We start from the raw sequence: 22707 nt of genomic DNA on the forward strand, positions 1-22707 counted from the left end.
GTCCATCCCTCTGTGAGGTGTGTGAGCAGTGTGTCCATCCCTCTGTGGGGTCTGTGAGCAGTGTGTCCATCCCTCTGTGGGGTGTGTGAGCAGTGTGTCCATCCCTCTGTGGGGTCTGTGAGCAGTGTGTCCATCCCTCTGTGGGGTCTGTGAGCAGTGTGTCCATCCCTCTGTGGTTGTGGACACTGTTTGCAGGTGTGACACCGCAAAGATGTGTTTGGGATGCTCCTTCCTTCGCTCTTTCATTAGAAATAATCCTCCCATCTTGCCCTGGCACCCTGCAGAGGGGATTTTGGGTTCAGAGGCCTGGCCTTTTGGATTTCAGCTGACCCTGTCCCAGATGGACAAGCTCAGGAACAGAGGTTGTGCCTGCAGAGGACTCTGCCTGCAGAGTCCACTCCAAGAGCAGTTCCCTGGGAGGATGCTCGAGCTGGGCTGGGTTACTCTGGTCTGCTCCCTGTGGAACTTCCCTGGCTCCATCCCTCCCGTGTCCTCTCTCTTCTCCAAGTCCTCCCTTTCTCTCTCACCTTAGGTGGTTTAAAAGGCACTGGTGGGTATCACTGGTGGCTGCTGTCTCATACCATGGGCTCTGCAGCACCCACAAGGCTCTGCCCAGTCCCGTGGGGAGCTCTGGTGCTGTGCTGTGCCAGCCCATCTGAGGGCTGCCCCTGGGGTGGGTCAGGGCCTGGCTCCTCCTTCAGCAAGTCAGATCAATCTCCTGCCCCAAGAAAGATTCTGTCACTCTCTCCAGACACCAGAGCACTGCAAGCTCTTGTTCTCTTCTGTGTTATTCTCTGCCCTGTTGAGGGACAGAAGTGGATGCCCCAGCGCTCTTACTTGGATCAGCTCCTTTGGCCTGTTCCTGGCTGTTGGATCCATCCTGCCTTTGATCTCTGACCATGCTCCTCGCTCTGCTCACAGTGACAGTGGACAGCAGGTCCCCTGCAAGGCTTGGCAGGGCTTGTACTGGGGATCCAGACGGCCCAGGCAGGCACATCCTGCTTACTGGCTTGGTGGATGGCTGTGGGTGAGCCAGTGCACTGGGAGCAGGGGGGAGCTCCATCCAGACCTGCTCCAAAGTCATGTTTATTGATGGAGCTCCTCGAGGCTCTCCCTTAGCACCACCTCCTCCACCAAAAGCTCTCAGTGCTGTTGTTCAAGGGCCAGGCACTTCCAGAAGGTGCTGCATCCCTGGGAGTAGGGTCTGCTCAGTCCCAGCCCTCGTGGGTGTGCACAGGGGGACTGCAGGGTGCTGGAGCATCGCCCTTCCCTGGGGGTTGGCAGCTCCAGCCTCGCTGGCACCTGACAGTTATTCAGTGTCAAAACACATGACTGAAACCATTCTTGTTTAATCCTGGATTAGAGCAAGTATTGACCCCTGGTTTTAGGAGATTCCCTGTCTGCCCAGCAGCCCCTGCTGTCTGGGATGCCCAGGACACGAGGAGGCTGCAGTGTGGGAGCTCTTGCCCTGCTGTGATTCCTGGGGCTGGGCCTGTGGTGCCAGTGGTCCTTGTCCCTGCATCTTCTTCTCTCCATAGTCCAGGGATAACGAGCTGCTGCTGGATGTGACAGTCAGTGACAGGGTGTTCAAGGCTTTCCCATTGCCCCAAAACCCCCCTGGGGATAGGAAACAGGGCAGGGAGGGGATGTGCACAGAGCAAGGTCTTGCAACAGCAGATGGATGAATCCCAGTTAGTGCCATGGCCCAGGCTGACCCTGTGCCAGCGTGTTCCTGCCTCCAAAGGCACCAGTTCACAGAATCCCAGAATAGCTGGGGTTGGAAGGGACCTCTGGAGATCAGCCAGTCCAACCCCCTGCCAAGGCAGAGTCATCCAGAGCAGGTGACACAGGAACACATCCAGGTGGGTTTGGGATGTCTCCAGAGGGGGAGACTTCATGCCCTCCCTGGGCAGCTGTTCCAGTGCTCTGCCACCCTCCATGGAAAGAAGTTCTTCCTCATATTTAGGTGTAACTTGTTGTGTTTTAGTTTATGGCCATTGCTCTTGTCCTGTCACTGGGCACCACTGAACAGAGTCTGGCACCACCCTCCTGACACCCCCTTTGAGATACTTATGTATTAATGAGATACTTATATGCATTATAAGTATATATACATATATACTTGTATGATTTGAGATACTTAAATGCATTAATGAGACCCCCTCTCAGTCTTCTTTTCTCTTGACTAACCAGGCCCAGCTCCCCCAGTCTCTCCTCATAAGAGAGATGCTCCAGACCCCTCATCATTTTTGTGACCTCCACTCTCCTTGTCCTTTGTCCAGGCCATCTACAGCTTGGCCCACTGTCACCTGCTGGAGGAGTGACAGCCCCCTGCCTGCAGAGAGGCTCAGGGAGAGGAAAGGGGAAGCTGGATCTGAGCTGGGGGCAGGATTTGAGCTGCATCCCTTTGTTAAACCAGGGCCAACTCATCCCACAGCCACTGTGCCATCTTGGTGCTCTGTGCTGGTTTAAAGGTAAACCAGCAGGAGAAATGAACCCAACTCAAAAGAGACCACAAGTCAGAGTTACAATTTAATAAAAAATAATACAATAATACAATTATATGGACAAGCAATTGGTTTTAACCCACAAAACCCAGACATATAACCCAGCACCCTGGGGCACGAACAGAGTGGTGTTCGTTGGCCCCTGTGCTGAGCCCCACATGGTCCCCCTGAGTCCAGAGTAAAAGGGGGGGAAACCTGTTGGTGAAAGTGGTGGTCGCAGTCTGGTCAACATTCTGGTCCTCCTCTGGATCCGAGGAGTAGTACCAGAAGTGCCAAGACCCCAAGATTATACACACTCAGGTTGGAGTGGGAATGCCCAGTACCTCCCCCAGGGTGGGGAGTTCCACAATGGGTGAGATATTTTTGGAATCCTTGGTGGTCCATTAGCAATGACCCCTCAGGCTGGGTGTGGAGGTGCTAATGACTCCCTGGAGGGGAGTTAACATCACCCATAACTACAGCCTGAGGGGTCAGGTGTGCTCTGGGCAGCTGCTGCAAATGGTCTATTGTTAACAGTTCCTGGGAAATGGAATGGAGGGTGTAGAATACACAGTTTGTGTAACACCCACACAGTGATGAACTGCTCCTGGCTGCTCTAACTAGGACATTCTCCCATTTCCCTCTGCCATGGGCTCATTTGTCCTGTCGTCAGAGCTTGCTCTGCACTGAGAAAATATTCTTCGGAATGTTTTTGCATCTGGAGCCATAGATCAGAGAATCACAGAATACCCTGAGCTGGAAGGGACCCATGAGGACCATCCAGTCCAGCTCCTGGCCCTGCACAGGCACCCCGACAATCCCACCCTGTCCCTCAGAGCATTGTCCAAACCCTCCTGGAGCTCTGGCAGCCTTGGTGCTGTGCCCACTGCCCTGGGGAGCCTGGTCAGTGCCCAACCACCCTCTGGGGGAAGAACCTTTCCCTGAGATCCAACTTAAACCTCCATGAAGTGGGAGGTTTCCCCTCGGCTCCCTGGGCCTGGAGTGGGGAAGTAGGATGTGTTTGGCCCTGTGTGAGCCTTGGGGCAGTGGGGTGGGTGAGCCCTGTCTCCTTCACCCTCTCCTCTCTCCCCCAGGTCAGCTGAAGTTGTCCATCGAGGTGCGGGGCCGGACGCTGGTGCTGCACGGTGAGTGTCCCCCTGGGAGCATCCCAGAGGGGTCCCAGAGCCAGGATGGGCTGGTGGGGGACAGCACTTCCATGGCCTTTCTTCAAGCTCTTTGGAGCTCCATGGCAGCTGTTGGGGACAGCTCTGTGTACAGTGGCACAACTGGGAGCTGTTCGATGTAGAGGCCAAACTGAAATTTCTGGAGACCTTCATTTTGGGGTGAACACTGTGTTTTGCACCCATGTGTATCAATTATTTTTCTCTAATTCCATATGAAGATAAAACAGGCAAATATCATTTGGAAAAGAAAATCTCAAATGCATTGTCTCTCCTGAAGCCTCTTCTACTTTGGCCACATTTGCTGGGATTTCCAGACCATTCTGTTCCCTCCAAAGGCTGCAGTTTTTAGCACCAGCAATGTTTCTTCAACAAAAGTATTTCCCCTGCACAGGCTGGGGTTGGTGTCCCTCAAGCCATGTCGTTCCACTGGGGACTCAGTGCAATGCAGCACCTGGGACATTGGTTCCATCACAGCCCTGGGCAGTCCCAGGGCACTGTCACTGCAGCTTTGATGGTGATCATCAAAGAGGCCGATAGGAGTGTCAGAACTTGCTCTTTTCTTTGGGAAAAACCTCTCTGGAAGCCCTGGGGAGCCCAAGCTAAGGTTGCTTCTGTAGAGAAGGCCGTGTGTGTCCTGCACTCCTGGCACTGAGCTCTTTCTACCAGAGCTTGTCAGGGCTTCAGGGTCACAGTTAAAGAATCAAGGAAAAAGCCAAGAGTTTGAAATGGTCAGAGTAAAAATTCCTTCCCTGTGAACAGAACAGGCTCATTGCTGGCCTGGATTTGGGCTCTCTGAAAGGAGAAAGCAGGACCCTGGGGATCCCAGTGCCCTTGGGGATGGCCATGCATTGGGTGGGGGGGAAGTTCCCCCTGTCCCAGAGACCTTCGTGGCAGGGAAGGAGGGGATGGAAAAGGAATTCTCTTGAGGAACATCCCACCTTACATTTCAGCCTCTTCCCTTCCCGGGTGGGATGAAAAGGGGACAGAGATGGCCTGAGGTTCGTGAGGCTGCAGGGACTGGTCTGGTGCAGCCCCTGTGCCTGCTGCCCTTTTTGGCTGTGCAGGCACGTTTGTAAAGGAGCAACTGCATGAAAATGTGTTGGGATTATTTATTTTTATTTATTGGTTTTCCCCTCTCCTTCCAAGCTGTGTGTGGGTCTGAGGGTCTGGCACAGGCTTTACCCTAAGTCCCTCCACCTGGAGCAGCCCCAGCACGAGCTGAGTGTGAGTCACTCTCCCGTTCTGATGCTGACTCTAAAAGAGAGTCTGGGAAGAGGGAAATGGTCCAGCAAAGGGGCAAGGTAGCCTCAAGATCCAGGGCTGCACATGATGGATGCTCAGGATACTCAGTGCAGGCAGGAGGAGGCTGGAGGATGTGGGGTGACCCATCTTCTTGATTCTGCATCCCGACATCTTTAACCCCAAAGCAGGTCTGGCTGGAGGAGGAAGCCCTTGGGGCAACCTGTCCTGGAGGAACCTTGCAAACTACTTCCTGAAGCCCCAGAGGGTCTTGCAGAACCCCTTTCCCCTGCTGCACTGGGGGTTCTGTTTATTAGGAGCACAATCTGTGACAGAGGCAGTCACTGCTGCCTTGCTGGGCTCATTAGGAGGGAGCTTGGCCTCATTCCGACAGCCCATCCTGTGCCATCCAGACCCTGCTGCCCATCTCCTGCCCCCAGGCAGCCGAGGGGTCCCTGTGCAGGGCCGGGGCTGTGTCAGGATGCGGCTGCTGATGTTTAACTTGATGACACTTTTGGCCCCGGGGTGGGAGCCCAGAGCTGGGGGAAGTCAGGCAGAGGGAATGCAATTTGCCATCCTGATGCTGAACTGCATCTGCTGCTGCCCTCGCCCTCAGGTGCCTGTATTTATAGTAAGGGTGTGTTAGAGCAAAAATGCAATAACACCCTTCCCCTGTCTGGGGGTGCCCAGCGAGGGCAGGGAGCTGGGGAGGCTACTGGGTGGGAGGAAGGTTTGGCCCCACAAGGAGGGAGCACCCTGTGGAGCAGAGGGCTGTGGAGTGTGAGGATGCCTTCCCTGCTGCTCTGGGATGTGACCATTTCATTTCCTTTCCAGTCATGGAAGCAAAAGGCCTGATGGGCAGCGAGTGCCGTGTGTGTGACTCCTACGTGAAGGTGGGTTCTCCTGGGGCTCTGCTCTGGGAGCTTTGTACTTTTTGGGGTTTTGTGGTTGGCTCCTCCAAGCATGCTCTGGGCTGTTTGTCCCTTCCCTTTCCCCCTCTGTCCTGCTCTGGATGAGCACCCCCAGCTTGCAGGGGGGTGACTGGGCTCTTGCCCAGCGCTGGGTGGCTCGTGGGTTTTGTTGGCACAGTGTCTGCATGGAGTGGAAAACTGCAGGACAGGACCCTGCTGAGGGCTGTGTCAGCCATTCACTGCAAGAACATCCCACTGGGTGCCCAGGGACTCGTGGGGATAAATGTTTGGCCAGCACAGTGTGGCTCTGGGCTCTCTCAGAGGTCACCTTGGCAGGCTCCCACCCAGTGAGCTCAGTGCAGGAAACATCAACCCAAAGAGGGGGTGCAAGTCAGAGGCCAGCCAGCAACACTTGTGTGCACCAGTCCTTGATTTTTCTGCTCTCTTCCTTCCTTCCCCTGCCCTGAGCAGTTGTGTAACACAATTACTTGACAGGCATAAGGGTGAAGTGATCCAAACCACCCCTCAGCACCGGCTCAGCTGGATCTCTGAGGCTCAGCCACCCATGGCAGTGGCTGTGCCAGTCTCCTGCCACGGCAGCAGCAGAGCTGGCAGCTGATGCCAGTGCTTGCTTTGGGAGTGTTAACACACTGCTTGTTTTTCTCCTGAAGATGTCCATCGTGCCAGATGCTGACTGGAAATGCAGGCAAAAGACCAAGACTGTACCAGACAGCAAAAATCCCGTCTTCCATGAGCACTTTGTTTTGTGAGTATGTCAGGGCAGGGGGAGCTCTCCCCGCCCCTCAGCACTGGGTTCACTCTGAGCCGTGGGCACCCACGTGGCCGCTGTCCCGGGGCTCCCTCTCCGTGCCAAGACCCCGTGTTTGCTTTTGCATTGTGCTCTACAATAAACACTCCTCATGCATGAGCAGCTCTGCTGCTGAGATGAGGAGTGACAGACATTATTCTGCTGGTTTTTGTAGCTGAAATGCCTTGAACTTTTGGGCAGAGCTGTGTGGAGGCTCGCAGAGCTGCCAGCACACAGCAGGGTCGGACTTTCTTGCTGGGCAGGAGTTGGACTCCATTTCCCAGACCTTGCACCTACAGTAGTGGGGGCACCAGTATGAATGAGGAAGGTAAAAGGATTTCCTTAAACTCCAGCATGTCTCTGCATGGGAAAGGAGCTGCATGACTTAGTGTTTTGGTGGAGCTGGCCATTGCTGGCTGTGCCAGACCTCTGACCCACATGCAGTGTTTAACTTGGCACAGGGTGGTTGTTTCAGAGCATGAACTGTGGCTTGTCCCTTCCATTTACCTGTTGATGTTGGATGTGTGTCTTTCTGCAAGAGTGTTTTTCCCCTTAAACCACTTGAGTGGTGTCCCCAGTGCCTGCCCAGGAGGGGTCACATCCCTTTGCACTGTCAGGGATGAGTGAATTAGTGCAGCAGTGGCTGTTGGAGGAGGTTGCTGTTTGGGGTGGTGCTGCAGTGCTCTGTGCAGAGACTGGAGGACCTTGCTGGGTGCTCCTGGGGAAGGTCTGTGCTTATGGACTGTCCCCTCTGCTTGTTACAGCCCAGTGCAGGAGGAGGATGAGCAGAAACGTCTCCTGGTCACAGTCTGGAACAGAGAGAGAAATTCCAGGTAGGGGGCTGCCAGCTGCTGTGTGATCTCTGTCAGATGGGGCTGGCGTGGCAGAGAACCTGTCATCTGTTCTGCCACCCACCCCGAGCTCCTGCAGTACCCTGGGCCTCAAGGGCTGGCCCTGCCCTCAGGGTGCACGAGGGGGACACCAGGGACACCCTGGCCAGGGTCACACTCGTGGGCAGCTGCTGCTGGTGAGCACCTCCCCATGGACAGGCTGGCAGAGGGCAAATCCTGCCTTTGTCACCTTGCCATTGCTGCTGCTTGGTAGCCACTGGCTGGGCCAGCATTTAAAACCCCTGCAGCCACTTGTACCTGCACTGCTGGCCAAAGCCAAGGGGAGCTGGAGCTTGGGCCTGGGCTGGGACCTTCCCTCCCTCTGGGCAATGCAGTGAGGGGAAATCCCAGCACCAAGGGTCTGGCACCTTGCAGGCTGTGCCAGCTGCCTCCTCAGCCCAGCTCCTGCTCCACCGGGCAGGCTGGAGGTGACCAGGGTGCTCTGGCCCAGCCCTCCCTTGCCCTGCTGCAGCTGGTCCATGTGGTTACACCAGGCCTGCCCAAAGTATGGAGCTGGAGGCACGTCCTGGGCACTGCCTGGCTCCTGGCATGGGCAGGGATGTTTGTGAAAAGGGGTGCAAAGGGGAATCTGGTGCTTCAACAAGTGTGTGCTGATGGTCCCTGGCTCTCCCACAGGCAGAGTGAACTGATTGGCTGCATGAGCTTTGGTGTGAAGTCTCTCCTGTCCCTGGACAAGGTACCTCCCTGCTGGAATGTCACGTGTGGGGCTGGGGCCTGGCTCTCTGGGGTCAGTGGGTGGATGCAGTGCACCCCAGGAGCAGGAGCAGGCTTCTCCCACCATGGGAGAAGGTGCTCAGGGAGTTCCTTGGTCCCATTCCCAGCATGGATGGCCTTTGTGAGACTGGTGTCAGTGTGACTGCTGGGGGCAGGGATGGGGGAGCTGTTAGAGGAGGGACCCTGGGACAGGGAACTGTCACTCCCTTCTGCAGGGACACAGAGCAGAACTGGGGGGGCAGAGAGGTGACCCCAACACGTGCTGCCTGCCCAGTGTCCAGCAGGGCTGCCTGGGACAGGTGGGGCCAGCCTTTCTCAGCCTGGCCTGGGTCACATCTGACGTGGTTCTTCCCCCAGAGGGTGGTTGGGCACTGCCCAGGCTCCCCAGGGCAGTGGGCACAGCCCCAAGGCTGCCAGAGCTCCAGGAGAGTTTGGATGATCCTCTGGGGCACAGGGTGTGACCCTTGGGGATGGGCCTGTGCAGGGCTGAGGATTGGACTCACTGATCCTTGTGGGTCCCTTCCAGCTCAGCACATTCTGTGATTCTGGGATTCCTCCAAGGAGGAATCTGCCCCATTCCCTGTGCTCACCAGCGGTGGGCAGAGGGCAGACTCGGAGGTTTCAGCTGTTCCTGGAGGAATTCTGTGCCGGAATCCCTGTCCCTGCGGGTTTGGTCACGGTGCTGCTGCCCCAGCCTGGCTGCTGCTCGCCAGTACAGCTCTCACGGCAGGTTTCCCTCGGGCAGCCTGCCGGCAAACGGCTCCCAGCCACCCACAAAACGTGGGAATGTTTCATCCCGGGTAGGGATTCTGTGCCTGGACAGCCCTGGTCGTTCCTCTGGACAGCAGGATATCTCAGCAAGCTGGAGGGGATTCATGGAAGTGTTAATACATCACCTGAGCTCACAAAATCGCAGAACATCCTGAGCTGGAAGGGACCCACAAGGACCATCCAGTCCAGGTCCTGGCCCTGCACAGACACCCCAACAATCCCACCCTGGCCCTCAGAGCATTGTCCAAATGCTTTTGTTTTTTTAGATTTCCCCACCTGGGGTGTGGAAATTCTCTTCATAGCAGGAGCTATGAAGGAGCTAAAAAAGAGCTGCTGGTGGCAGTGACCTGAGGAGAGGGTGAGGTAACTCGAGCATGGCCTCCTCTGAAATGTGGACAAGTGAGGTGCAGCTTTCTTATGGCAGTGAACATAATGAGGCAGAACAACTCTGAACTGCAGCCCCCCCCAGGAGGGCTCTGGTCATACTTGACCTCCCCAGAGATGTCCCTTCCCTCTCAGATTTGGGCAGGAGTTTCACAGTGTCATTGCATGCAGAGCAGATGGAGTGTCCCTGTGAGAGCACCCACACATGGCTCTCACAGGGGTGGGAGGAGGCTGCTGGGGGCACGTGGAGCTCCTGGGCCTCAGCAGGGCTGAGATGGGCTGGCCCTGTCCCCCTGGTGCTGCATGATGCTGGATCCCCCCTCACCCCCCTTTCCTCAGTTTCCTTGTTGTGGATTTAAAATACTCACTTTAAACTGGGCCACTTCCTCTGGGACCTTCTTGCAACCTCGTCTGACTCCTGGGATTGGTCCTCCTGGGAGACAGTGGCAGCTCCCTGGGAGAGGGATGAAGGATCACTGAGGTCAGCCCTGTCCTCTTGGGTGGGCCGGGGGCAAAGGGATCCCACTGCAGAGCACCTGAGGGCTGCTGTGGGCATCCTCCTGTGGTGACATGGCTGGAGCTGTGTCCTGCCTGTGACACTGCTGCCTGCTGCAGACACCAGAGGGGCAGTTTTACTGTTTTTCTGCACTTTGTCCCCCTCTAAAAAGCTGGAAGCTTGTTGCTTCAATGATGCTTGATCCCTCCTTGCAGGGAGGTTGGAATTTTGGCTGTTGCCATGTCCTGGGAGAAGGACTCTGGGCTGTGTCTGTGTGTGAGAACCTCTGTCTGCTGTGAGTGCTCCTGGGGCAGCTCCTGCACCAGGACCCTCTGGGGGTGGGGGCTGAGTCAAATGGGGGTGAAATCTGCCCCTGCACCCACAGCTTCTTCCCTCCCCCAGGAGATCAGTGGCTGGTACTACCTCCTCGGGGAGGACCTGGGCAGGACCAAGCACCTGAAGGTGGCCATGAGGCGGCTGAAGCAGAGCACAGGTGTGTCTCCCCACAGGAATGTCCCAAGGAGTGTTGGCAAGGCTTGGAAGAGGAGTCAGCCTTGTGTCTGACCCTGTGCTGGTGTGGAGCAGCCCCAGCCCCACTGCACCCTGTGCCCCCACGGGCACTGCTCACTCTGTGGTGCTCAGTGGGCACTGGGATCCCAAAAACTGGGGTGGGTGAGACCCTGCCTGGTTTAGCAGGTTCTGCTTTGCACTTCAACCTCACTCCTGCTTACCTGGGGCTCTGTGGGGACCCCAGCACTCCAGCCATGCCTCTCCCTCTTGCTTGGCCTCTCCTCAGGCTGACTCCTGCCTCTCAGCTCTGGGGTTGAGTGCTGTGGCCAGGCTCTGTTTGGCTCCTGGGCTCTGCAGGATGATGGGGGGATTTTTCTCCTGCCTTGGTCTTGCTGTGCTGCCAGGGTGTGAGGGGGAGGGGGCCTGGCACAGGGCAGGGTGGGACAGCAGTGCCTGTCCCTGGTGTGTGACCACCCTGGAGCTGCCTGTAGGGGATGTGCCCAGGTAAAGATCTTACATGGAGTGTGTAGATGCAGCATGGAAGGACAGGGATTGTCAGGAGATATGTGCCATCGCACTGATGAGGCCTTTCCCTTTTTTTTGTCTTTTATTTTCTATTTCAGAGCCGGTACTGGGAAGTCAGAGTGCAGCTCAGGAGAGCCAGGATGCTGTCACCCTGAAGCAGCTGAAGGTGGGTATGACAGGGCTGTGAAGACATGGGGTCAGGTACCTGCACAGGGGGTTTCCAAGGGAGCCAAGGGGCAGTGTGTTAGTGAGGGTGATGCCAAGGTGAGCTCTCTCAGCTCACTGTCACACCGTGGCTGTTACAGGGAATTTGTTATCCTGATCCAGCACCAGCTGTGGATGTGGGTGATGGGGTAATACCCCCACACTCCTATTGCCCCAGGGACCGGTTTTTCCAGTATATTCCCACACAGAGACAAGGCACCCACCTGGGAGCAGTGGGACAGGGCTGGCAGGCTGCCTGCCCACGGCATCATCCCTGGCCGGCTCCGTGTCTCCGGGCGCGTCTGCTCCTCTCCTCCTTCCAGGGCCGTGTGCTCTGGGAAGGGAAAGGCCCGTGGTGGAACCTCGGTGATTTGTAGGAAAGGCAAGGATGGGAAACTGGAACACAAACACAGGGTTTGCATCGGAAATGGGGCTGGGGCGGCCCCGTGATTTATCTGGGCCGGATTCCGCTCTGTGCTTCCCTCAGCTGCGTTTGCAGTTATTTGTTTTACGGCGCAGGGCTGAGCAGGACAAACAAAGCCAGCGCCCCTCTCCTCCCTTCCTCTCCGGCAGTCGCCACGGACTTGAAAGGTGGTGGCTGGGAAGGAAGGCTGATCCTCCTTCCAGCTCCAGCCTGGCAGTGCTGGGACAATGCTCCTGGAGCAGCCCGGGCAGTGCCTCCGATGGCTCCATGCTAGGAGTCCCCTGGGAATGCTGGGGCTTCTGAGCTCCCTCCCCAGCCTCCCCTGTCCCTGCCACCCCATCTGCAGTGTGAGGCAACCCAGAGTTTGGGTTCCCTCGAGCCTTTTCTCCATTTTCCATCCCCATGTAGGAGTGTGGAAGGTGTTTTTTTCCTCCGTCAGAACCCCATCTCCAAGGAATTGGAACCCCATCTCCAAGGGGTTGTGCCTAACTCTGGTAGTGGGGTTGCACGAGGCGGGCTGAGCCCTGCTGTGTGCTCTGCTGCTGGCTGTGCTGAGAGTTTCTCTTGCTCTTTAATTCCCAAATTACACCAGGAGTGCAGTTCAGTTGACCTCTCTGCTTCTCCCTCCGTGACTGTACGAGCACAAAGCTGCCGGGATGTGTGCATCCTCTGGGGCTGTACTTTCAAAAACAAACTCTGCTTTTTCTTTTTTTTTTTAATTTTTTTTCATAAAAAAACCCCACAAACCTCTTATTTTTTTATGAGTGTGAGTTGCCTCTTTAATGGAGTGAATCTCCCACAGCCAGTGCCTGTGAAATGCTGCTCAAACATCCTCCGAGTGTTTGTGAGAACGTTGCAATAACAAAGTGCTCCGTGCGGCCGAAGAATGCCACGGGAACAAAAGCCACATCAACAGAGCGGGGACTAGGGAATACTAAATAGTTGACAGGAATTTTAATATAAAACTCTCTCCCTTCCTTGTCAGTGAGGGTTTTCAGGAAGCCTCTGGCTTATCGTGGAGCGGCACACGGCCCAGGCAGGGGCCGGGGAGGTGAAAGGTGGCTTCCTGCCATTCTTCTCCAGAGCTGGGTTCCCATGGGCGGTCATGCCAGTGTGACTGGGGCTCGCTCCACACTCGGGTGATACGAGGAGCTCGGGATCGTGGCTGCTCCGGGGGAACTGGATTTTCATGGGCTGACGGCGGGTTTGGGGTGTCCAGCCATGAACCGCTTCAATGGACTGTGCAAGGTGTGCTCGGAGCGCAGATACAGGCAGGTCTGTGCCCCCAGGGGAGCGCCCCTGGGCAGTGTGAGTGTGGGGCTGGGAGCCTTGCAGGAGTTTATGAGTGTCTGTGGCTTCTCTTGCCTTTGCTGGGCTCTGTGTGTGTGCTGCTTCTGGGGTGTCGACTTGCTATCGTTATAATTTAAGTATTAAAATATGTAATTATATTTCATATGAATATTTAATATAAATGTGTGTAGATATAATTGTATATTGGTATAATTCCCAAATTATAACATTGGGAATATAAGGAAAGCATCTTCAGATGGGTGGCTGTGGCTGATCTTTGCCTGTTGTTGCACTGGCGAAATGGGGATAGAGGGGTATTTTTATATATATATATATATATATATATACATACACATATACATATATATACACATATATATACACATATATACATATATATATGGATATGTATGTATGTATCAAAATATATATATGTGTATATATGTATATATACACATATACATACATACATATGTATAAGTATGTATGTATCAAAATGCATAAATCCAACATGAATATATTTTATTTATATATAAAATAATATTAAAATACGTAACTCTGATATGAATACATTTTATTTAAATATAAAAATACATTTACTGTGCATGCTGACAGTAGCAGAATTGAGTTGCGAGGTGTTGTCTCAATTTCCCCCTCATCAGAGGAAAGGCAGGCTGCTACTGTCTCTTTTTAAATTGTCTTAGTGTATTTGGGAGCCAACAGCAACTTGCTTTCTGAGGAGCAGCTTGCTGTGCTCTGTAGAAGCTGGTTGCAGTTCTCTCTTGCCTGGTGTGCATCGCCAGGTGCTGGTTTTCCGTGTGCATTTTCCAATCTCCTGCACTTTCAAACAGGTTTTCCCTCTGTGGTCTGGGGTTCACTTCTCCCTGCACTCCTGTGCTCATCTTTCAGGTTAAGCTAGAGCTGCTGTGGAAACAGTGAACACTGGGGATTACAAAAGCAGCAGTTTAACCCAGAGTGCCCAATTCTTGCCAGGGCTGTAGTGACCATCCCATGCAGGAATGTTGCTCTGCCTGGTATTAGTGACAACTGACTCTGGTTTGTGTCTTAGACCCTCTCAAGGCTCTATTTTGACAATTTCTTCTGCATTTTTGGACAAAGTTTGGGTACAATGAGCCTCTGTGGTGCTGGAGTCTTTCCCCACCTGCCACCCACCCACCTCCCAGCTCGTGCCAGGTGCTCAGAGTTCTTAGTTCTGTGCACAGCAGCAAAAATGGGCAAAAAATCAGCTGCCTGTGATGGCCGTGGAGGTGGGAACTGAGGAGAAGGAACCATCGGGGAGAAGCTGCTCTTTAGTGGCACAGGGAAGGGTCTCTGTTGGTGGGGGACAAGAGCCAGCCAGCTCAGGGAGAAGTGGGAGACCTGGAAGCCCTGGGCTGGGAAGTGCCCGTGGAGTCTCCGTGGTGGGAGAGATGCTGGGCTGGCTCCTGAGCTGCTGCAGAGCTCAGATCCCCTGTGCTTGGCACTGGAGGTGGAATCATAGAATACAGAATATCCTGAGCTGGAAGGGACTCACAGGGATCATCAGTCCTTGTTGGGCTGAGCTGGGAGGTTGGTTCCAAGGTGCAGAGCCACCTCTTTGAGGATCCAACCAACTCCAGAGATAAAAGACTCAGCGTGGTGGGACTGGACCTATGTTTTAATCTTGCCAGGGAAAGCCAGTTTCTCTTTTGAAGCCTGATTTTACGCTGAGCAGGGACAAAGTGCAGGGAAGTGAAAGCTCCCTGCATTTGTGAAGGAGCAAGGAACCAGATCTCCCCCTTGGCAGCTTCTGCTGAATTCCTCATCTCTCTGACTGTTTGTTCTCAAAACAATACAGGTCAGATGTTGGATTTTTAATGTTCTTTTCTCTGTCAGTAAAACAAGCATCTTGATCAATGTCTTGGGGGCTAATCAGGTATTTACAGGATCTGTCATGCTGAGCTGCTGCTGGAAGCCAACGTCAAAAAATAAGTATAATTTCATTAATAAGCTCAATGCTCCTTGAATCAGGGGGAGAAATGAGTCTAAATCAACACAGCATCCATCCTCTCCAAACTCAGCAAGGGAAAACACACTCAGCCCAGAGAGGGGGTGATGCACACAGCCTGGGCCAGCACAGATGCCTCAAGGACAGGAGCTTGCTGAGCCTCACAGTCCCTTCCAGAGCAGAGGAGAGCTGCTTGTTCTGTATTATCCAACAGGAAATGAAACATTCAAGTAACTTGCTTACAGTTGTGTTAGAAATCAATCAGAGCCACACTGCCAGGTTTTCCTTCCTAATGGCTTATAAGACCTTTCCTTACACTTGCAAGAGTTGGGAGCAGAGACTTGTGTGTGCTCAACAAACACTCCTTTTGTGGCATTCCATGGATCCTTGGCTGGATTTGGCTGGATTTTTAGCACCTTTTCTGCCTCCTTTTGGCTGCAGCAGAGAGAGACCCATTGTTTGTGAGGGTCACACAGTGACAGCCCTTCCCCAGGACAGTTCTGTCTTGAAATCCCAGAATCACAGAATGTGGTGAGTTGGGAGGGACCCACAAGGATCAGCGAGTCCAACCCTCAGCCCTGCACAGGCTCATCCCCAAGGGTCACACCCTGTGCCCCAGAGGATCATCCAAACTCTCCTGGAGCTCTGGCAGCCTTGGGGCTGTGCCCACTGCCCTGGGGAGCCTGGTCAGTGCCAACCACCCTCTGGGGGAAGAACCTTTTGCTGAGATCCAACCTGAGCCTGCCCTGACACAGCTCCAGCCATTCCCTGGGTGCTGTCCCTGGTCCCCACAGAGCAGAGCTCAGTCCCTGCCCCTCCTCTGCCCCTCCCCAGGAAGCTGGAACTGCACTGAGCTCTACCCTCAGTCTCCTCTTCTCCAGCTGAACACCCCAAGTGCCCTCAGTGTCCTCCCACGGCTTCAAATCAAGGCCCTTCCCCGTCCTCGTTGCCTCCTTTGGACACTCTCTAATGGCTTCAGATCTTCCTCACACTGTGGCAGTTCCTGTGTTCCCAGAGGCTGTGGGGCAGTGGGTGAGGATGATGGGGATGCTCAGAGCAGCTGCTCTCCCACTGACCAGGCTCTGGTGTCTCCCTGCAGATCACAATCCCTCGAGGGAGTGATGGCTTTGGTTTCACCATCTGCTGTGACTCCCCAGTCCGTGTGCAGGCCGTGGACTCTGGTAAGAGATCAGATCATGTTTGTCCCTCTTGGTTTGAATGAATGACTCTGCTTCTTCTTTGCTTCCCGGAGCACGTTGGGATTCTAAAGCTCTCACGTCTTGCAGGACTCTGGTTCCCTCTGAGGAACTTCACTTAATGAATTCTCTGTTGCCTCTAAAGAGGTCAGAGGCCACTGAATTAACACTGTCATTATTCTGCCAGGGTTTTGCAGTAATTTGCAGAGATTTTGTTCCCTTCCTTCTTCACCCTCAAAACTGTCCAGTTGGTTTGGAGACCAATGGAAAGTGTCTGGGATGGGAGTGGGTCAGAGAGGACACAGAGGGAGCAGAACTGTGAGAACCCTGAGTTGCTGGAGTAGATCCTCTTGCTGTGGATCTATGGGATGGCCTTGGTGTCTCCATTGTACCATGGTGCTCCCCACTGCACCCCAGGAAACATAGGAAGTTCCTGCAATAGCTCTGGGAGGTGTTTGTGGCTCTATCCTGGTGCTCTGTGTGTGTGTGGTGCTGGAAGGTGAAGCTCCAGGTTACCTGGCCCCACTTCATTTCCAGGTGTGGGTGTTAGAGCAACAGATTGGGTTGGAGGAGTGAGGAGTGCAAGCTGTGAGATATCTCCAAGCCCCAGGGCTTCTCCCCCTCAAACTCAGCTCCCTGTCCAGCAGGTGACTGGCATTTGTCTGCCTCTCACAGGTGGCCCAGCAGAGAAGGCGGGTCTGCAGCAGCTGGACACAGTGCTGCAGCTGAACGAGCAGCCTGTGGAGCACTGGAAATGTGTGGAGCTGGCTCATGAAATCCGGTGAGTATTCACCCAAAACACCAGCGCAGCGCTCTGGGAGAGATGGTTTGAGGGAGTTCTGGGCAGGATCTTCGAGTGGTTACAGGAAGGGGAAGGCTCTGAGGGATGCAGGACACTGGGAAAGGATTCCCTGGAGTAGAAGAAAGGATGCAAAGGCTGGAGAGTGCAGGACAGGGGCAGAGGCACAGGGAGGAAGGACTGGCTGAGTGACATGGGCGCCTCACTCCCTTCTGCTCCACCTTTTGCAGGAACTGTCCCACTGAGATCATCCTGCTGGTGTGGAGGCTGGTCCCGCAGGTGAAGGCAGGCCCCGAGGGGATGATCCGCAGGTCCTCCTGCAAGTCCACCTACGACCTGCAGTGCCCCCCGCACAAGCGGGAGAAGAACAGCGCGGGCCCCGCGGCCGAGCAGCGCCGCAGCTGCCACGTCCTGTGTGACAGCAGTGAGGGGCTGCTGCTCAACGGCTGGGAGAGGTACACCGAGCTGGGCAAGAGGGGCCAGAACACCCTGCCAGCCCTGTCCCGGGTGCCCTCGGCCGCCGACCAGAACTACATCATCCTGACGCCCCTGAACCCAGGGAGCCAGGTAGGGCTGCGGGTCCCTGTGGGCTCTGTGTGTGCTGGGGCCTCTCTGGGCCCCGCTTCAGTCCTACCAGTGTCATCTCTAAGTGTTTGTAAGGGCATGTGCCAGCTTTGCAAGCCACTCCTGTGTCCCTTGGTGGAGTTTTCACTGTTTTCCTAAAACATTTCCCACTGGGACTGCAGAGCTGGGGAGGGGCAGCTCCGATGCCTGTGAGCAGGGACAGGACCCGAGGGAGGAGCTGGAACTGTGTCAGGGCAGGGTCAGATTGGATCTCAGGGAAAGGTTCTTCCCCCAGAGCGGGGTTGGGCACTGACCAGGCTCCCCAGGGCAGTGGGCACAGCCCCAAGGCTGCCAGAGCTCCAGGAGTGTTTGGATGATCCTCTGTGACTCTTGGGGATGGGCCTGTGCAGGGCCTGTGCAGGGCTGAGGGTTGGACTCACTGATCCTTGTGGGTCCCTTCCAGCTCAGGTTATTCCATGATTCTGTGTGACCTGCTGTCTCAGGGCTCACTTCTGGGGTATGGGAAGGATATGGGGAGTGTTTCTGCCGCACAGACCACAGTGCAGGTCTCATTTTCTGCTGGCAAAAAAATTATTTAGCCTTCTCTGAAGCGCTTTGGCTTGGCTGGGTTTGGCGTGTTAAAATTTGCAGCTGGTTGTTGTAATTGTCCCTCAGTCCTGCTGCAGGTGACTGTGTCCTGTCTGGGTTGTGTCTTACAGCTGCTGAGGCCTGTCTATCAAGAGGATGACACTACTGGGGGTAAGTTGTCCATGTGCTGGGAATGCTGCTCAGAGCACCTAGCAGATAAGCAGGTCTTTCTGGCACTGTCAAATCCTTGCCTTTAGCCCTGCAATGGGGTCCCTCACGTTTTTAGGACAGCAGCAGAAGCCTGGGGCTTTTGGGTAGGGTCATCTTCCCTCCCTGAGCCCAGAGAGGAGCACCTCCTGGTGAGAAGGTGTGTGGGAGCTCACAGAGGGCTGGTGGTGGGGACTTTCCAACAGGAGCAGGGTAAAAGCATGAAGTGTGAAAGTGCAAACAACTGTGGTTCCCCACATGTGTCTGTGGGCCCATCCATGACGTGTTTCCCTTCTCATTCATGGTGCCTTTTTGGGGGGGTTAATCCCTGCTTTGAGGTTCCCTTCAGTCCTGAGGGGGTGAGGGTGGCTCTGACTCAGACTGGTACAAGCAGGAGAGCAGGCTGTTCGGCCAGATTTGGGCAATACTCACGCCCTGGGCTGCTGCAAGGTCTCTGGCAGTCTCTGGACCAGCTCTCCTCAAAAAAACCTTTGAAACATAAATTCATAGCATAAAACATGCTTGTAACAGGTGTGCTGGCTCTTCCTGGAGCACCAGGTGTGGTTGGGCTTGTGGGAAGAGTGGGCTGGGTGTGTGGCAGGGCTGGGCACTGCAGGAATCCAGGTCCATGTGGAAATACCTGTTGTCAGCTTGTTGATTTGGGGGCTTTGGGAGGCTGTGCTTGCACCCTGGCCTGTTGGGATGAGCTGCATGTCCACGGGAGAGCTGAGCTTCTCATTGGGATCTTACAGGAATGTCTGTCCCTCAGCAGTCCCTCTCTGGTGAGGGCACAGCTGGAAAACTTTGTGCTGCCCTTGTGGGGCAAAGTGTGGGGCTGCCAAAGCCATGATGGGGGTGCTGAGCAGCAGGAGGGAGCAGTGTGGGTCCATGGCGTGCCCTGAGTGCTCCCAGCCCTGGAGCTCTGCAGCCAGGAGAATTTTCCACACTCAACTGCAAGGGATGTTTTGTTCCATGGATAATTGCAGCTCTTTCCTGCTGTTTGTGGATCCTGTGAAAAGATGAGCTGGACTATGGGGGCTTGTTCTTACAGTGGGGTGTGATTTGAAAGACTGGGGCTTCTTCCCATAAGAATTTTTGGACTTTTTATGTATTGTTTTTAGTTATTTAATGTTAAGTCTTCAAAAGGAGGAAGGTGTTAGTTAACCTGGGCAGGGATGAAGTGTGACAGGAGCTGACACTTGGAGCAGGCTGGGTGCAAAGCCAGGACTCGTTCAGGTGATGAATTCCTCTGATAAAGTGAGGTGATTTAGGGACAAGAGGAAAAACAGATCCTGAACAGCCCAGACAGATTGTACCTGCCCTGTGTTGAGCTGTCTCTTGTGCTCTGATTTTATCTGGCAGTGCAACCATGAAAAAGGGAAAAGGGAAAATGTCAGGATTAATGCACTTAGAGGTGGAAATAACCTTTTAGGTCACCAGGGCCCCCACTGCAAAGGCAGCTGCTAAAGCCAGCAGCTAAACAGCCAGGCTGGCTTCCCACCCCAGTGCTGGCTGACTCTGCTGCCTTTATCTGAGAGAAAATGCACTATTTCCTAATACTTAATAGAATATGTAATGGTGGGCAGGCTCATTTATTTGCTTTGGACGAGACCTTATCTGCCCTGAACCACGTTCAGGAGTGTTTTGGCTCATTTCTGCTTGGGAAGGTTCTGGGTATACCAGAAAAGGGCAGAAAGCTGCTGTGGTGGGAGCAGGAGCTCCTGGCTGGCTGCAGGGAGGGAGGGATGCTGGGGGTCTCTACTGGGAGAGGGAGCTGCAGGAGCTGCTCATACCTGTTCCTGAGGCATTCCTTTGGGGGAGAAGCTCCAGCTTCTCACCTGGATGTGTTGAATCCAAGTGGAGGGGGCTGCCTGCAGGACTTGAGCTGGCTCAGTTCATCAGCTTCAGGAGGGAGGGAGGAAGGAAATATTTTGATTTTGATTTGTCAGTGGGGCTTCTTTTGAAAAAGACATGAATTTTTAGTTAGAGAGACATCCAGTTCCCGTTGTTGTCTGTGAGTTTTAGAACAGAGCACAGGTTGCTGGTGCCCAGCAGGACATGGTCTGGGGTTCAGGGCTCTGGGAGAACAGAGACCTGCCCTGTTTTCTCTCCACAGCAAGGTAAGTCCCTCTGCTGTGGTGATGGAGGTCCATGTATGGCAGTAGAGATATGCACTGTGGGCCTGGGGACATCAGGCATGGCCAAAACTGTATTTGGGGTCACCAGAAAAAGCTGATGTCCCTGGGCCTGAGGGATTAAAGCCATTAATGGGAAATATTTCACAGCACACCTGAGAGCAGAGCAGCCCCATGGGCAGCAGGTTGGCAGCTCCTCACTGCTTCTGATCCCATGTTTTGGCTTCATCCTGGCTCAATGGGATGGATCTGGGGAGAAGGACACACAAAGCAGATCACCCCCCAAAGCCTCTGGGTGCTCAGGGCCAGCTGTGCCTGCAGGACCAGCTCCCAGGACTGACACTGTCACCTCATCCCTCCTGGGAAAAGGGGAGATTCAGTCCAGGCAAAGCATCTCCAGAGCTCCCCATGTCCCAGGGCTGGACTGACAACATCATCATAGAACCCCAGGCTGGTTTGGGCTGGAAAAGACCCTGAAGATCACCCAGTCCCACCCCTGCCAGGGGCAGGGACACCTTCCACTAGCCCAGGTTGCTCCAAGCCCCGTCCAACCTGGCCTTGGACACTTCCAGGGATCCAGGGGCAGCCACAGCTTCTCTGAGTAACCTGGGCCAGGGCCTCACCACCCTCATAGGGAGGAATTCCTTCCCAATATCCCATCTAGCCCTGCCCTCTGGCAGTTTGAAGCCATTCCCCCTTGTCCTGTCCCTCCATCCCTTGTCCCAGGTCCCTCTCCAGCTCTCCTGGAGCCCCTTTAGGCCCTGGAAGGGGCTCTCAGGTCTCCCTGGATCCTTCTCTTCTCCAGATGAGCACCCCCAGCTCTCCCAGCCTGTCTCCAGAGCAGAGGGGCTCCAGCCCTTTTGAGCACCTTTGTGGCCTCTTCTGGATTTGTTCCAACAGCTTCACATCCTTCTTGTGTTGGGGACCCCAGAACTGGAGGCAGCTCTGCAGGTGGAGTCTCACAAAAAAGTTGATGGGAGCTTGCTGGATGTATTCAAGGGCATTCCATTCCTCTGGGCTGGAGGAAAGGGCTTGGGAATGCTACAGAGCAGCAATTGGGACAGCAGTGGGGGACAGAAGGACTCAGCCCTGCAGCAACAAGAAGGGAACAAGGATAATTGTTGATAATTATCAGTAATGCAATTAATCACAGGATTATCAATTTCTTGAAAGATTCTGGGCCTGGTTTGACATCTCACCTTGCGTCTCCTGGCCTCTAGTGATGCAGACTGGCAGGTGTGGAAACTGGTGTTGGCTTGTTGGGAAAGGTCACAGCTCTGCTGGACAAGCTGAGATGGGACTATAGAGGAAATCTTCCCTGTAATCCCTGCTCTCAGTGAGGAGAACAGCTCTGTGCAGGGAACAGGGACAGGGTGAAACACCAGTCAGGCTGCTCGGACTGTTTCCAGCACCAAAATGTGATGCTGAAAAACAGTGGATGCTGTGACAGCCTCATGCACAGTGAGGTCATCCTTTATAAATACACCCCATGTCTGAATAACCATCACATCCCTGGGAGCAGTTTGGAAAGGCATGGACTGATCCCATGGGCATGAATGTGTTTATAACTTCTGTCCTTTCTCTGGCACCTCCAATCTCAGTATCTTGTGATTAACCCACCAGCCAGTGCCCTATGTCATGACATTCCTGCACTTTGCTAACTCCCATGCCCAGAGTCCAGAGCAGTCAAGGCTTGTGTGGATAAAAATGTTCTGATGTTTAAATTTCCAGAGTTTTTCTTCTTTTTTCCCCCACCCTGGATAGTTTTCCCCTCCCTGAAAAGGAGGGTCATAGTTCAGTGGTGCAGGCAGATATTCCCCAATGATGGGAAGCTCCTTGGTGCTTCTGTGATTCAAAAATATCCGTTTAAAGTCATGTTTGGGTTTGTTCTGTATTTCTTAATTTGTACTTGGAGTGCTGCAGCGGGAGGTGTGTGTAACAGTTCCTCATCTCTTCCTCCAAAGCACTGGATCCCAAAGCTGTGCAGGAGTCAGTGTGTGCCCAGGCAGAGACAGATCATCACAGAATCACACACTGGTTTGGGCTGGGAGGGATCTTAAAGCTCATCCAGTCCCACCCATGGGCAGGGACACCTTCCACTAGCCCAGGTTGCTCCAAGCCCTGTCCAACCTGGCCTTGGACACTTCCAGGGATGGGGCAGCCACAGCTTCTCTGAGCAACCTGGGCCAGGGCCTCCCCACCCTCACAAGGAAGAATTCCTTCCCAATATCCCATCTCTCCCTGCCCTCTGGCAGTGGGAAGCCATTCCCTCTTGTCCTGTCCCTCCATCCCTTGTCCCCAGTCCCTCTCCAGCTCTCCTGGAGTCCCTTTAGGCCCTGGAAGGGGCTCTCAGGTCTCCCTGGATCCTTCTCTT

General features: G+C 54.4%; 1 protein-coding gene across 5 annotated transcripts in view; it reads left to right on the forward strand.

The window, feature by feature from the left end:
- Nucleotides 1-22707, forward strand: part of RGS3 (regulator of G protein signaling 3) — an 88812-nt gene that overhangs the window by 10473 nt on the left and 55632 nt on the right. For 3 of the 5 annotated variants that reach the window (XM_027650197.1, XM_027650196.1, XM_027650198.1), the window contains 11 exons: nucleotides 3581-3631; nucleotides 5744-5802; nucleotides 6492-6586; nucleotides 7393-7461; nucleotides 8155-8215; nucleotides 10307-10397; nucleotides 11038-11105; nucleotides 15944-16025; nucleotides 16716-16821; nucleotides 17070-17406; nucleotides 18123-18162. In XM_027650197.1, the coding sequence (XP_027505998.1) occupies nucleotides 3581-3631; nucleotides 5744-5802; nucleotides 6492-6586; nucleotides 7393-7461; nucleotides 8155-8215; nucleotides 10307-10397; nucleotides 11038-11105; nucleotides 15944-16025; nucleotides 16716-16821; nucleotides 17070-17406; nucleotides 18123-18162 (1059 nt within the window). Of the gene's footprint in view, nucleotides 1-3580; nucleotides 3632-5743; nucleotides 5803-6491; nucleotides 6587-6939; nucleotides 6957-7392; nucleotides 7462-8154; nucleotides 8216-10306; nucleotides 10398-11037; nucleotides 11106-12422; nucleotides 12843-15943; nucleotides 16026-16715; nucleotides 16822-17069; nucleotides 17407-18122; nucleotides 18163-22707 lie in introns of those variants that run through there. The other 2 variants (XM_027650199.1, XM_027650200.1) reach the window with 2 other exon arrangements.

Source organism: Corapipo altera, unplaced genomic scaffold (genome assembly GCF_003945725.1).
Source record: "Corapipo altera isolate COAL_440 unplaced genomic scaffold, ASM394572v1 268, whole genome shotgun sequence".
NCBI lineage: Eukaryota > Metazoa > Chordata > Aves > Passeriformes > Pipridae > Corapipo > Corapipo altera.